This window comes from Anomaloglossus baeobatrachus, chromosome 4 (assembly GCF_048569485.1).
Source record: "Anomaloglossus baeobatrachus isolate aAnoBae1 chromosome 4, aAnoBae1.hap1, whole genome shotgun sequence".
Lineage (NCBI taxonomy): Eukaryota > Metazoa > Chordata > Amphibia > Anura > Aromobatidae > Anomaloglossus > Anomaloglossus baeobatrachus.
The window spans coordinates 19964925-19982272 of record NC_134356.1 but is presented as its reverse complement, the minus strand read 5'-3'; the positions used below and the strand labels follow the sequence as shown (position 1 = coordinate 19982272).

Sequence of the window (17348 nt, the reverse complement as noted above, 5' to 3'; positions counted from 1 at the left end):
CCGGTTGTGCTCACTCCATGATAATCCACTATAGGGTTAATGCTGTTTTCCCTACAGGCTGAAGGGAGGGATAAATAGATTCAGGAACAAGGGCAGGTGTGCCGGGGGTGAGGGGGTGATCACATCTCCCTGAGTTCTCAGCCGGAAAGGCACCTATGTACTATTGTGAACTTTTTCTTTGGAATAAACCGTGTGCTGTGAACCTTGGTGCCTGGATCCCGTGTCTTCTGCAGCGCAGCCGACGACGCTACCTCACAATATGTACAGCTGGTATAGCCTGGGCATCTCCTGTATATAGTTATATATGTACAGTTGGTATAACCTGGGCATCTCCTGTATATAGTTATATATGTACAGCGGGTATAACCTGGGCATCTCCTGTATATAATTATATATGTACAGCCGGTATAACCTGGGCATCTCCTGTATATAATTATATATGTACAGCTGGTATAACCTGGGCATCTCCTGTATATAATTATATATGTACAGCCGGTATAACCTGGGCATCTCCTGTATATAGTTATATATGTACAGCGGGTATAACCTGGGCATCTCCTGTATATAATTATATATGTACAGCCGGTATAACCTGGGCATCTCCTGTATATAATTATATATGTACAGCTGGTATAACCTGGGCATCTCCTGTATATAATTATATATGTACAGCTGGTATAACCTGGGCATCTCCTGTATATAGTTATATATGTACAGCGGGTATAACCTGGACATCTCCTGTATATAATTATATATGTACAGCCGGTATAACCTGGACATCCCCTGTATATAATTATATATGTACAGCTGGTATAACCTGGGCATCTCCTGTATATAATTATATATGTACAGCCGGTATAACCTGGGCATCTCCTGTATATAATTATATATGTACAGCTGGTATAACCTGGACATCTCCTGTATATAATTATATATGTACAGCTGGTATAACCTGGACATCTCCTGTATATAATTATATATGTACAGCTGGTATAACCTGGGCATCTCCTGTATATAATTATATATGTACAGCTGGTATAACCTGGACATCTCCTGTATATAATTATATATGTACAGCCGGTATAACCTGGGCATCTCCTGTATATAATTATATATGTACAGCTGGTATAACCTGGGCATCTCCTGTATATAATTATATATGCACAGCTGGTATAACCTGGGCATCTCCTGTATATAGTTATATATGTACAGCCGGTATAACCTGGGCATCTCCTGTATATAATTATATATGTACAGCTGGTATAACCTGGGCATCTCCTGTATATAATTATATATGTACAGCTGGTATAACCTGGACATCTCCTGTATATAATTATATATGTGCAGCTGATATAACCTGGGCATCTCCTGTATATAATTATATATGTACAGCCGGTATAACCTGGACATCTCCTGTATATAATTATATATGTACAACTGGTATAACCTGGGCATCTCCTGTATCTAATTATATATGTACAGCCGGTATAACCTGGGCATCTCCTGTATATAATTATATATGTACAGCTGGTATAACCTGGGCATCTCCTGTATATAGTTATATATGTACAGCTGGTATAACCTGGGCATCTCCTGTATATAATTATATATGTACAGCTGGTATAACCTGGGCATCTCCTGTATATAATTATATATGTACAGCTGGTATAACCTGGACATCTCCTGTATATAATTATATATGTACAGCTGGTATAACCTGGGCATCTCCTGTATGTAATTATATATGTACAGCTGGTATAACCTGGACATCTCCTGTATGTAATTATATATGTACAGCCGGTATAACCTGGACATCTCCTGTATATAATTATATATGTACAGCTGGTATAACCTGGGCATCTCCTGTATATAATTATATATGTACAGCTGGTATAACCTGGGCATCTCCTGTATATAATTATATATGTACAGCTGGTATAACCTGGGCATCTCCTGTATATAATTATATATGTACAGCTGGTATAACCTGGGCATCTCCTGTATATAATTATATATGTACAGCTGGTATAACCTGGGCATCTCCTGTATATAATTATATATGTACAGCTGGTATAACCTGGGCATCTCCTGTATATAATTATATATGTACAGCTGGTATAACCTGGGCATCTCCTGTATATAGTTATATATGTACAGTTGGTATAGCCTGGGCATCTCCTGTATATAGTTATATATGTACAGTTGGTATAACCTGGGCATCTCCTGTATATAGTTATATATGTACAGCGGGTATAACCTGGGCATCTCCTGTATATAATTATATATGCACAGCTGGTATAACCTGGGCATCTCCTGTATATAGTTATATATGTACAGCCGGTATAACCTGGGCATCTCCTGTATATAATTATATATGTACAGCTGGTATAACCTGGGCATCTCCTGTATATAATTATATATGTACAGCTGGTATAACCTGGACATCTCCTGTATATAATTATATATGTGCAGCTGATATAACCTGGGCATCTCCTGTATATAATTATATATGTACAGCCGGTATAACCTGGACATCTCCTGTATATAATTATATATGTACAACTGGTATAACCTGGGCATCTCCTGTATCTAATTATATATGTACAGCCGGTATAACCTGGGCATCTCCTGTATATAATTATATATGTACAGCTGGTATAACCTGGGCATCTCCTGTATATAGTTATATATGTACAGCTGGTATAACCTGGGCATCTCCTGTATATAATTATATATGTACAGCTGGTATAACCTGGGCATCTCCTGTATATAATTATATATGTACAGCTGGTATAACCTGGACATCTCCTGTATATAATTATATATGTACAGCTGGTATAACCTGGGCATCTCCTGTATGTAATTATATATGTACAGCTGGTATAACCTGGACATCTCCTGTATGTAATTATATATGTACAGCCGGTATAACCTGGACATCTCCTGTATATAATTATATATGTACAGCTGGTATAACCTGGGCATCTCCTGTATATAATTATATATGTACAGCTGGTATAACCTGGGCATCTCCTGTATATAATTATATATGTACAGCTGGTATAACCTGGGCATCTCCTGTATATAATTATATATGTACAGCTGGTATAACCTGGGCATCTCCTGTATATAATTATATATGTACAGCTGGTATAACCTGGGCATCTCCTGTATATAATTATATATGTACAGCTGGTATAACCTGGGCATCTCCTGTATATAATTATATATGTACAGCTGGTATAACCTGGGCATCTCCTGTATATAGTTATATATGTACAGTTGGTATAGCCTGGGCATCTCCTGTATATAGTTATATATGTACAGTTGGTATAACCTGGGCATCTCCTGTATATAGTTATATATGTACAGCGGGTATAACCTGGGCATCTCCTGTATATAATTATATATGTACAGCCGGTATAACCTGGGCATCTCCTGTATATAATTATATATGTACAGCTGGTATAACCTGGGCATCTCCTGTATATAATTATATATGTACAGCTGGTATAACCTGGGCATCTCCTGTATATAATTATATATGTACAGCCGGTATAACCTGGGCATCTCCTGTATATAATTATATATGTACAGCTGGTATAACCTGGGCATCTCCTGTATATAGTTATATATGTACAGCGGGTATAACCTGGACATCTCCTGTATATAATTATATATGTACAGCCGGTATAACCTGGGCATCTCCTGTATATAATTATATATGTACAGCCGGTATAACCTGGGCATCTCCTGTATATAATTATATATGTACAGCTGGTATAACCTGGGCATCTCCTGTATATAGTTATATATGTACAGCGGGTATAACCTGGGCATCTCCTGTATATAATTATATATGTACAGCCGGTATAACCTGGGCATCTCCTGTATATAATTATATATGTACAGCCGGTATAACCTGGACATCCCCTGTATATAATTATATATGTACAGCTGGTATAACCTGGGCATCTCCTGTATATAATTATATATGTACAGCCGGTATAACCTGGGCATCTCCTGTATATAATTATATATGTACAGCTGGTATAACCTGGACATCTCCTGTATATAATTATATATGTACAGCTGGTATAACCTGGGCATCTCCTGTATATAATTATATATGTACAGCTGGTATAACCTGGGCATCTCCTGTATATAATTATATATGTACAGCTGGTATAACCTGGGCATCTCCTGTATATAGTTATATATGTACAGCCGGTATAACCTGGACATCTCCTGTATATAATTATATATGTACAGCTGGTATAACCTGGGCATCTCCTGTATATAATTATATATGTACAGCTGGTATAACCTGGGCATCTCCTGTATATAATTATATATGTACAGCTGGTATAACCTGGGCATCTCCTGTATATAGTTATATATGTACAGTTGGTATAGCCTGGGCATCTCCTGTATATAGTTATATATGTACAGTTGGTATAACCTGGGCATCTCCTGTATATAGTTATATATGTACAGCGGGTATAACCTGGGCATCTCCTGTATATAATTATATATGTACAGCCGGTATAACCTGGGCATCTCCTGTATATAATTATATATGTACAGCTGGTATAACCTGGGCATCTCCTGTATATAATTATATATGTACAGCTGGTATAACCTGGGCATCTCCTGTATATAATTATATATGTACAGCCGGTATAACCTGGGCATCTCCTGTATATAATTATATATGTACAGCTGGTATAACCTGGGCATCTCCTGTATATAGTTATATATGTACAGCGGGTATAACCTGGACATCTCCTGTATATAATTATATATGTACAGCCGGTATAACCTGGACATCCCCTGTATATAATTATATATGTACAGCTGGTATAACCTGGGCATCTCCTGTATATAATTATATATGTACAGCCGGTATAACCTGGGCATCTCCTGTATATAATTATATATGTACAGCTGGTATAACCTGGACATCTCCTGTATATAATTATATATGTACAGCTGGTATAACCTGGGCATCTCCTGTATATAATTATATATGTACAGCTGGTATAACCTGGGCATCTCCTGTATATAATTATATATGTACAGCTGGTATAACCTGGGCATCTCCTGTATATAGTTATATATGTACAGCCGGTATAACCTGGACATCTCCTGTATATAATTATATATGTACAGCTGGTATAACCTGGGCATCTCCTGTATATAATTATATATGTACAGCTGGTATAACCTGGACATCTCCTGTATATAATTATATATGTGCAGCTGATATAACCTGGGCATCTCCTGTATATAATTATATATGTACAGCCGGTATAACCTGGACATCTCCTGTATATAATTATATATGTACAACTGGTATAACCTGGGCATCTCCTGTATCTAATTATATATGTACAGCCGGTATAACCTGGGTATCTCCTGTATATAATTATATATGTACAGCTGGTATAACCTGGGCATCTCCTGTATATAGTTATATATGTACAGCTGGTATAACCTGGGCATCTCCTGTATATAATTATATATGTACAGCTGGTATAACCTGGGCATCTCCTGTATATAATTATATATGTACAGCTGGTATAACCTGGACATCTCCTGTATATAATTATATATGTACAGCTGGTATAACCTGGGCATCTCCTGTATATAATTATATATGTACAGCTGGTATAACCTGGGCATCTCCTGTATATAGTTATATATGTACAGCCGGTATAACCTGGACATCTCCTGTATATAATTATATATGTACAGCCGGTATAACCTGGGCATCTCCTGTATATAATTATATATGTACAGCTGGTATAACCTGGGCATCTCCTGTATATAGTTATATATGTACAGCGGGTATAACCTGGACATCTCCTGTATATAATTATATATGTACAGCCGGTATAACCTGGACATCCCCTGTATATAATTATATATGTACAGCTGGTATAACCTGGGCATCTCCTGTATATAATTATATATGTACAGCCGGTATAACCTGGGCATCTCCTGTATATAATTATATATGTACAGCTGGTATAACCTGGACATCTCCTGTATATAATTATATATGTACAGCTGGTATAACCTGGGCATCTCCTGTATATAATTATATATGTACAGCTGGTATAACCTGGGCATCTCCTGTATATAATTATATATGTACAGCTGGTATAACCTGGGCATCTCCTGTATATAGTTATATATGTACAGCCGGTATAACCTGGACATCTCCTGTATATAATTATATATGTACAGCTGGTATAACCTGGGCATCTCCTGTATATAATTATATATGTACAGCTGGTATAACCTGGGCATCTCCTGTATATAATTATATATGTACAGCTGGTATAACCTGGGCATCTCCTGTATATAGTTATATATGTACAGTTGGTATAGCCTGGGCATCTCCTGTATATAGTTATATATGTACAGTTGGTATAACCTGGGCATCTCCTGTATATAGTTATATATGTACAGCGGGTATAACCTGGGCATCTCCTGTATATAATTATATATGTACAGCCGGTATAACCTGGGCATCTCCTGTATATAATTATATATGTACAGCCGGTATAACCTGGGCATCTCCTGTATATAATTATATATGTACAGCTGGTATAACCTGGGCATCTCCTGTATATAATTATATATGTACAGCCGGTATAACCTGGGCATCTCCTGTATATAATTATATATGTACAGCTGGTATAACCTGGGCATCTCCTGTATATAGTTATATATGTACAGCGGGTATAACCTGGACATCTCCTGTATATAATTATATATGTACAGCCGGTATAACCTGGACATCCCCTGTATATAATTATATATGTACAGCTGGTATAACCTGGGCATCTCCTGTATATAATTATATATGTACAGCCGGTATAACCTGGGCATCTCCTGTATATAATTATACATGTACAGCTGGTATAACCTGGACATCTCCTGTATATAATTATATATGTACAGCTGGTATAACCTGGGCATCTCCTGTATATAATTATATATGTACAGCTGGTATAACCTGGACATCTCCTGTATATAATTATATATGTACAGCTGGTATAACCAGGACATCTCCTGTATATAATTATATATGTACAGCTGGTATAACCTGGACATCTCCTGTATATAATTATATATGTACAGCTGGTATAACCTGGGCATCTCCTGTATATAATTATATATGTACAGCTGGTATAACCTGGGCATCTCCTGTATATAATTATATATGTACAGCTGGTATAACCTGGACATCTCCTGTATATAATTATATATGTGCAGCTGATATAACCTGGGCATCTCCTGTATATAATTATATATGTACAGCCGGTATAACCTGGACATCTCCTGTATATAATTATATATGTACAACTGGTATAACCTGGGCATCTCCTGTATCTAATTATATATGTACAGCCGGTATAACCTGGGCATCTCCTGTATATAATTATATATGTACAGCTGGTATAACCTGGGCATCTCCTGTATATAGTTATATATGTACAGCTGGTATAACCTGGGCATCTCCTGTATATAATTATATATGTACAGCTGGTATAACCTGGGCATCTCCTGTATATAATTATATATGTACAGCTGGTATAACCTGGACATCTCCTGTATATAATTATATATGTACAGCTGGTATAACCTGGGCATCTCCTGTATATAATTATATATGTACAGCTGGTATAACCTGGGCATCTCCTGTATATAGTTATATATGTACAGCCGGTATAACCTGGGTATCTCCTGTATATAATTATATATGTACAGCTGGTATAACCTGGGCATCTCCTGTATATAATTATATATGTACAGCTGGGATAACCTGGACATCTCCTGTATATAATTATATATGTACAGCTGGTATAACCTGGGCATCTCCTGTATATAATTATATATGTACAGCTGGTATAACCTGGGCATCTCCTGTATATAATTATATATGTACAGCTGGTATAACCTGGGTATCTCCTGTATATAATTATATATGTACAGCTGGTATAACCTGGGCATCTCCTGTATATAATTATATATGTACAGCCGGTATAACCTGGGCATCTCCTGTATATAATTATATATGTACAGCTGGTATAACCTGGGCATCTCCTGTATATAATTATATATGTACAGCTGGTATAATCTGGGCATCTCCTGTATATAGTTATATATGTACAGCGGGTATGTTACACATCCTTTGTCTGTAGTGATATGTGCATGCTGGTATAACCTGGGTATTGCTGGTGGCTTCTGTATCCCCCCCTCTGTGTGTGTGATGACTCTCTGCGGCTTTCTGGGCAGTGATTTGGGGCCTCCGCACGTTGTGGTCGGGGTTCTTCTCACACTGTCGTTTTCTTTCCAGTTTTCACAGCTCATAAAGATCTTCCAGAGCCTGGGCGTGGAGAAGTTCCCCCTGATCGAGCAGTCCTTCTTCCCAAACCACAAGCAGATGGTGAGTGACACTGCTTTCCCATGTGGCTCTAGAATGAGACGTCTCGGGGTGTGGAGAGGAGGTGACTGCGGCAGATTATGATACTTCATGTGGAAAGCTGCGCTCGCTGAATCTGCCGAGGAGCAGAGTATACTGTCCTCTGTGTCGTACGGTCACAGACACAAGATCTGTCCACTTCATTATAGATAATTCGGTCCTCGTGTCTGTTGTAAGACCATCTGATTGTCCTCCAGACTTCTAGAACAGAAGATAACTTCTTGGCTCCCACCATTGTCAGCCATATTCACTCACATGTTTAGATATTTCTGTCACACGGTCACCTCCCTCCCAAGGGTCCATCGCAGTGAAGGGTTAATCCCAATTGGACAAGTTATCAGGGTCGACAGAAATTTGCTGATCCCTGAAATCTCCATGATCTTGAGTACAAGTATGTGCATCACTACTCCACCTATTGTCTATGGTACTGCTGAAATCTCTCCAGCTATCGGCTATATCCGGCAATCCCAAAAACCGAACTGTGGCGCCTATGGACTGTCACCAAAAACAGAGTGACTGCAAACTTTCGTTAAAAAATTAGACAACCCCTTTAATGCTCTTAACATAAATAAAAACATAGTAACCCTCAACTTGTCAGATGACACAATACTTTATTAACATAGCCAAGCATAACGTAATCTTACAAGTTATGGATTGTTACATGTGTGCAGGATAAGAACTAATAAGAGTACAAGAATACATCACTAGAGCCACCAGAGGTACAGAAAAACATAACTAGAACCCTGATCAGGACAGGAACACAGCATCACAACCCTCACCAGTACAGGAATACATCACTAAAACCACCAGCAGTACAGAAATTCATCACCAGAACTACCAGCTGTACAAAAATTCATCACCAGAACCACCAGCAGTACAGAAATACATCACACCAGAACCACTAGTAGTACAGAAATGCATCACCAGCAGTACAGAAATGCATCACCAGAACCACCATCAGTACAGAAATATACCACCAGAACCACTAGTTGTACAGAAATTCATCACCAGAACCATCAGCAGTACAAACATACATCACCAAAACAACCAGCAGCACAGAAATACATCACCAGAACCACTAATAGTACAGAAATGCATCACCAGAACCACCAGCAGTACAGAAATACATAATCAGAACCACTATCAGTACAGAAACCCGGCATCACAACCCTCATCAGTATACAGTTACATCACCACAACCACCGTCAGTACAGAAATAAATCTACAGAACCACCATCAGTACATGGTACATCAATCGTAATGTCAGTTGAGACCCATATACATTTGTGCCGCACGAACCTAGAACTCCCAGTATGCCCTTAACTCCCAGTATCTCCTTACCATTGTTATCAGTGATCATCAGGCTGCGGACCATGCAGGAACCACAGTACAGATGAGAATTAGTCAGAATCTCAAATAATTTACATTCAGGTACCTTATAGATTATGTCATCTCTGATCAGAGTCATCTTTCTTTTCTTCATCTTGTCCAGACGCCATGATGACTTTTCACATCCACAGCTTGTCTCTGCAGACCTCCATCTTCTTCGCTCTTCTGCAGCACATCCCGACACGATACCCTTAAAAATAGCAGTATGATTATAATGTTCTGGCATAAAAGATATCTGCCCTGCGCTGTGCCCCTGAATAATTGCCCCTCACTGTGTTCCCTGCACAAAATATGACCCACACACTGTTCCTATTATGGTACGTGCCCTCCACACTGCCCTCTCCTTTTCATACGGAGCCCTCTCTTTCCACTGTCCTCTAAATTGTGTCCCTCTACACTGCCCCATCTTTATACTGCGTCCCCTCATCGCACTCTCCTTCCTTGGCATACTGTCCCCTCCTGACTGTTCCCTTATAGTATCCCACCATGCTGTTCTCTCTCTATACACCCCCCCAACACACACACTATCCAGTTTATATTCTGTGCCCTCACACTTTTCTCCCCACCCCCATACTATCTCCTCACACTATTCCCCTCAAAAGGCGCATCACAATTTCCCCCCTCCCTCATACTGTCTCCTCTCATATCCCTCCACTAACCATACTGTCTCTTTACATATTTACCTGCACCCATGCCCCTTGGTCCCCATACTGTGTATGCATACATCCCCCCATGATGTTTCCTCATAAATACTCCTCATACTGTGTCCACATCCCCCCCTCTCAAACTGTTTCATCATACATCCACCCTGCTCCTCATACTGTGTCCTCAAATTCCAGTTCTTCGCACACCATATGTGTCTGCACCCATCCTATCCACCTCGCTCCACAATACTGAGTCCACATGCATTCCCTCCTTGCTCCCCATACTGTGTCTGCACCTATCTGCCCTCACTCTCCATACTCTGTCTACACACAATCCCCTTCGCTTCCCATACTGTGTCTGCACCCATCTCTTCTTTGCTCACCATACTGTCTACACCCATCCCTCCTCGCTCGCCATACTGAGTCCACATACATTGCCCTCTCTCACTGCATACTGTGTCTGCACTCATGCCTCCCTGGCTCCCCTTACGGTGTCTGCACCCATCCCCCTCTCGCCTCATACTGATTTCGCACTTATGCGGAGACTGCACTCATGCTCCCTCACTCCACATACTATATCCTTACACATCCTCCCTCACTGTCCATACAGTGTACTCATACATCACCCCTTGTTCCCCATACTGTGTCTGCACCCATCCCCCCCTTGCTCCCAATGCTGTGTCTGCACACATCTCTCTTTTCCTGACCATACTGTGTGTGCCCATCTCCTCTCATTCAACATACTGACTCCACATACATTCCTCCCCCTCTCACTCCATACTGTGTCCGCACTCATGCCTCCCTCGCTCCCCTTACTGTGTCTGCACCCATCCCTCTCTATTCATTCTGATTTCATACTCATGCGGAGTCTGCACTCATCCCCCCTCACTCCACATACTATATCCTCATACATCCTCCCTCACTGTCCATACAACGTCCTCATACATACCCCTCTCGCTCCCTATATTGTCTTCCCCCATCCTCCTCATTGTCTGTATTGTGCCCTCAAATCCCCCTTGATCCCTATTTTGTATCAGCACCCATCTTCCCCTCATTCTGTATCAGCATCCGTCCCTCCCTTGCTCATCAAAACTATGTACTGAAATACCCCCCCAGTTACAATAAATCTTCAGCTCTTACTCTGTGTGGTGCTGGTGAGTGATGTCAGCAGTGTGATTAGCTGACCTGATCACGCTGCTGATGTCACCTCGACCCGGGAGTGCCAGTGAAAATGGCTTCAATTGTATTCACGCCTAAAAGACGGGAGTACAATTGACGACTGGGAGCCGGCGCACTGCACCTTCTCGGAGCCGGCTCCACTTCCAGAGGGGTGGCAACATGCAGCAGTCGGGGAGACACTTTGAACTGCCGCATCAGGCAGCCCCACGGTACCCCCCTGCCGGCTGCACCCAGGGCAAATGCCCTGCCAGCCCCTCCTGGATACAGCACCTTGAGGGGGAACAGAGAAGCCGCGACATGAGCTGTTGGGATAAGTGAATCCTCTGTGATCCGCTATTTACACAGGTGTTACCTGTCTCTGGGGATAAAGAGGCTGCTGAAAACTCTAAAATTATTAATTGTAAGATTTCTAATTTAGTATATAAAATATATATATATATAATACAAGTGTGCTTTTCTGACAACACATTCCTTTTAATAATGAGCCTGTGTTCATACTCAGAGAAAGCAGAGCTGCAGTGTAAAGCAGCGTGAATCAGATTCAGACTTTGCATATTTTTAAGCGATGTGAACATTTTTTTGGGTAGAAGTGGCGTTTGGTAATCGTTTCTTTGATCTTTAAGGTGCTTTATCTGCGATCTGAAGGCTTTTGTGATCCTCCGAGTTGTGGGGACGGGACAATGGAGGGTTTATATAATTACCAGTATCAAGTATATCTTTGTTCGTCCTCCAAATCTGCGGCTTTTAACTGCAGCCAATTGGCCGCGGCTCTGAATCGGCGGCACGGTGCCACCCAAACAGCGCTGATGGGCTGCAGACACAGCGATCGCAACGCAGGGCATGGAACACTAACCTGCGGACGAGGGGCAGAAAGAGCCCAATAGTTGCTCCAATTTTGGGCACAATCTCGCCCCTACTGTGGTCCCACTGTATGCAGGACGGTCCAGCAAGGCGGTGAGTGCACAGCGCCGGCCCATGGGCCTCTCTTTTTTGTTACCCAATACATAAAACAATCCATCTTTGTGGCGACAGCTGTACGGAATATGGATCGGCGTCTCTCGACCCCAATTAGTGATATTAATTAGGGGTAATAGGTATTACGTATGCGGTGTGTCAGGAGATGGCGGTATACAGAGGCGGCATCTGGCGCTCTGTAAACATGACTTATGTCTGTCATTACCCGCGCTCATTAATATGCGCGGCAAAGACCATTCGTTATAATCCCGGAGAGAACGACAATTTGGTTAATTTTTCTAGTCTTTCTCACAAGGTCATAGCGGTCGGAGTTTGTTTTTCTTTTTTTTCGGATACCGAACTCCAAATTATTTTCCATCAACAGAGCTGGAGTGTACAGACGCTCAGCGTGCGGCACAATACAGGGACAAGGCAATGAGGGCGGCGGTATAGAACGAAGGCCCTGGTGATGGGGAGAGGGGACACCTCCTGCAACTCACCTGAGTCTGTACCCGGTGCTCCCTAACGTCTCCATACAGGTCCTAGGTCCTACGTGCCTAGGCCCTTGCTTGCCCTGAACTCACCCTGGCTAGTGAGAAGGCTGGTGAGAACACTAGTCTCACCACTGTAGTAATATAACACAAGAGAAGGGAGACAGACAGGGCAAAATAGGGAAGGAAAACACTCCAAGCTCCTTCAATGCAGCTAATGTCACGGCAGGGAGGGGAGAGGTTTTAGCGGCCATATAAGACACACAAAGGGGGAATGAATGACTTATCTGTACCCTATGCTCCCTAACATCCCTATACAGCTCCTTCCCCCCCACCCCATCGCCGTCACTTGCCTAGGCCTTTGCTTGCCCTGAACTCACCCTGGCTAGTGAGAAGGCCAGCAAGACCACTAGTCTCACCACTGTACTAATATAACACAAGAGAAGGGAGACAGACAGGGGAAAATAGGGAAGGAAAAACACTCCAAGCTCCTCCAATGCAGTTTGTCACGGCAGGGGAGAGGCTATAGCAGCCATATGAGACAACACACAGGAAGGGGGAAGGAATGACTTATCTGCACCCTATGCTCCCTAATGTCCCTATACACGTATTTCCCCCCTATCGCCGTCACGTGCCTAGGCTCTCGTTCACCCTGAACTCACCCTGGCTAGTGAGAAGGCCAGCAAGACCACTAGTCTCACCACTGTACTAATATGACACAAGAGAAAGGACACAGACAGGGGAAAATAGGGAAAGAAAACACTCCAAGCTCCTCCAATGCAGCTAATGTTACGGCAGGGAGGGGAGAGGCTTTAGCGGCCATATAAGACACACAAAGGGGGAATGAATGACTTATCTGTACCCTATGCTCCCTAACGTCCCTATACAGCTCCTTCCCCCCCACCCCATCGCCGTCACTTGCCTAGGCCCTTGCTTGCCCTGAACTCACCCTGGCTAGTGAGAAGGCCAGCAAGACCACTAGTCTCACCACTGTACTAATATAACACAAGAGAAAGGAGACACAGGGGAAAATAGGGAAGGAAAACAGAGGAAGGAAAACACTCCAAGCTCCTCCAATGCAGCTAATGTCACGGTAGGGGAGAAGCTATACCAGCCATATAAGACAACAAACAGGAAGGGGGAAGGAATGCCTTATAGCTAGGGAAAGGTTGGGGAGTGGTGACCCCTAACTAGAACCTGCAGCTCACCCTCACTGAGCCTATACAGGTTCCGCACCCGTTGCCAAGTAGGAATACCTGGGGCCCTGTCTTACCCTGGCAAATGGGCCCTAAGTAAGGATGGAGGGTATGAGCTCTAAGTCAACAACACTGACACTAAAAGACGACACTAGGGAACAATTCAGGAGAAACACAACTGCAATCACCAGAGCCCTGGTAGATGGCACAGACAAACACTTATCTGAGGTGCAGCAACCACAGGAGTCTGGAGCAAGAGAAAATGAGCTCTCCAGAGCTCTGCAAGGAGGACGCTATAAACCGCACCCAAATATCCCCAGGGTGAGGTTAATAAAGGAAGTTAGAAGCTGCCAACTGAGAGGAAAAACTGACAGTCTTCCGGGGTCATAGAGTTCGCTGATGCAGAAACAGGGAACTGTCATGTAACACGTGCTGACAATCTCTGGGACTTTCTAGCACTCGCTGACACTTGATCGTCAGCCGGCCGTGACAGCTAAACACCACAGCTGCAATTGTCACGACTCCTCAGCTTCTTCCAGAGACTGGCTCCTTCCATAGTGGTCAGCATAAGAGTGCAGAATCTATAACCGGCATCACATGGTAAGACACGGGACATTTTATACTAAGGGGAGTGGTCACCAAGAGCTGCACCTGAGATTAAGGCTACAAAAGGATAGCCAGATAGATAAGAGTCTAACCCCTACTGCACCAAAATAAGTAGATTCACTCAAACTCAAGGTGCAGACAAGTGAATAATAAGGACCCAGACTCGCCAGAGATCCCGAGAGCGGAGCACACCCATGACAGCCTCCACTAGAGGGAGCTAACGAGCTCTCTGCATACAGATCACATTCAATAATAAGGCATAATGCAGGGAGCTGACCCCATATTGTTCCTTCACCAGTCGGTAAAATATCGTATTTTGTCTACCTCCCAGTTTACTCCGTCCCTCCTTCTTAGCTCACCAGTGAATGTAGGCGGTGGAGAAGGGTCCTATGTAAGGATCCCGTTAGCATTGTCGGCCGGCGATGTGGTATGTATGGGGGTCCCCCGACTCTCCCTGAAAGGGAAGAATTGGGGCATGAGTGGTGCGCATTTCAGGGATGGGTTGGGATCGGACCCCCATCAGGAAGTTACACAGAGGAGGAGGGGGTTTGGTCGTGGTCACTTCCACCCCTTGGTTTGCACTTTTGGCGGAGGAGGTCACTTGGCGCCCGGATTTAGCGCACAGAGGAGACGAGAGCCGCGGGTTTGATAGAAATATAAAGGATTTGTTTAATGTTTAGGATAAAATATACTGCAAAACACAAAACATTTTAGAGCAGAAGCCAATATACAATCACAATATACAGTTCATAAATAACATGACACAAACAAGCCAAAACGCCCGTCCCGGTGGCCACACCGGGGACCCGGTACCCCTCCACCGGCCGCTCCTAATGCGTATGTACAGGGTAGGACTGACGGGCGGTGAAACTACAACTCCTCCGTCCGCGGAAAACGACTTGGTCCAATGAGGGTCACTTATGGGGGTCCGACATCGCCCAAAACAGTCTACAAGTGCGGCACGGATCAGCGAGCGCCCAGATCTGAACCTTCACAAACAAGTCATTAGTTTCCTCGGAGTTGCTAATGTACCAAGGCCTATCGCGCCCCCTCGGCCTCCCACCACTGCCGGGTGATCTGCAGAGCCGGTTTTGTTTGCTGTACCCATTAGCTGGCAACGTCGGGACGAAAATCGCTTACGCCGCCTTTCCAGGCAAAATTATTGACGTTAAATCCCCCGAGGAAGCAAAAAAAAATCCAAAAACAACCATATTTTTAAAATCAGCATTTAAAGGGCGACTCCGCTTTTAGGACCCACGTAGCTGATATGACGAGGATTTTCGGCACGGCACAGGATTTGTTACTCTGAAGGGTAAAATATGAAATAAAAATCAGCAGAAGGAACTGACGCAACGAGCGGAAAGTATATAAAATCTCATCTCGCAGATCTACGGAGAAAATCAGCTGCAAAAATTGGCACTAAATTACTCAGATTTCGCTGATAAAACACTGTGGATTTTAGAGCAGATTTTTCCTTTTTGCTTTGCAGGTCACTTTCTACTCTTGATTTTCTCCGCAGACTGAGGATGCACCAAACACTCAGCGTGATTATTTTCCCGCGGGAGAAAATCAGCAGCAAAATTGGCTTAAGCTGCCGAAACACTGGATTTAGAGCAGATTTTATCTTTTTGCTTTGCAGGTCACTTTCCACTGCTGATTTTCTCCGCAGACTGTGCCCACGCTGCGGAAAATGCGCGGATTTTGCCGCGGATTTCTCACGGAAAAGCCGCGGATTTTCCAGAAATCTGCAGCACAGCTACTCCCCAGCCATTTCTATGGCATTTTGGAAATGCTGTGCCCATGCTGCGGATTTTTCCGCAGCGGAAATCGTGCGGAAAAATCTGCAGCATGTCAATTATTGTTGCGGATTTTCGTGCGGATTTTGCCTATTCAATTGAAAAAAAAACAAAAAAAAAAAAAACGCAAAATCCGCATCAAATTCCGGGGGAAAGCTGCTGAAAAATCCGCAGATACAGAGTCCCGTGGGCACATAGCCTTAGGATGCACCAAATGTTCAGCGTGATTATTTACCCACAAGAGAAAATCAGCAGAAAAATTGGCACAAATCACTCTGATTTCACTGCTGAAATGCCGTGGATTTTAGTGCCGATTTTTCCATTTTGCTTTGCAGGTCACTTTCCACTGCTGCTTTTCTCCGCAGACTGAGGATGCACCAAACACTCAGTGTGATTATTTACCCATGGGAGAAAATCAGCAGCAAAATTGGCTCAAGCTGCCGAAAAGCTGTGGATTTTAGTGCAGATTGTATCTTTTTATTTGCAGGTCACTTTTCACTGCTGCTTTTCTCCACAGAGTGAGGATGCACCAAATGTTCAGTGTGATTATTTACCCACAAGAAAAAAAAATCAGCAGGAAAATTGGCACAAATCAT

The 17348-nt window shown here is 42.6% G+C and overlaps 1 protein-coding gene across 1 annotated transcript in view; it reads left to right on the top strand.

Moving 5' to 3' along the window:
- Window positions 1-17348, top strand: part of SYN3 (synapsin III) — a 278381-nt gene that overhangs the window by 128284 nt on the left and 132749 nt on the right. Inside the window, 1 exon segment of the mRNA XM_075343799.1 lies at window positions 8372-8461. Coding sequence (XP_075199914.1) covers window positions 8372-8461 — 90 coding nt within the window.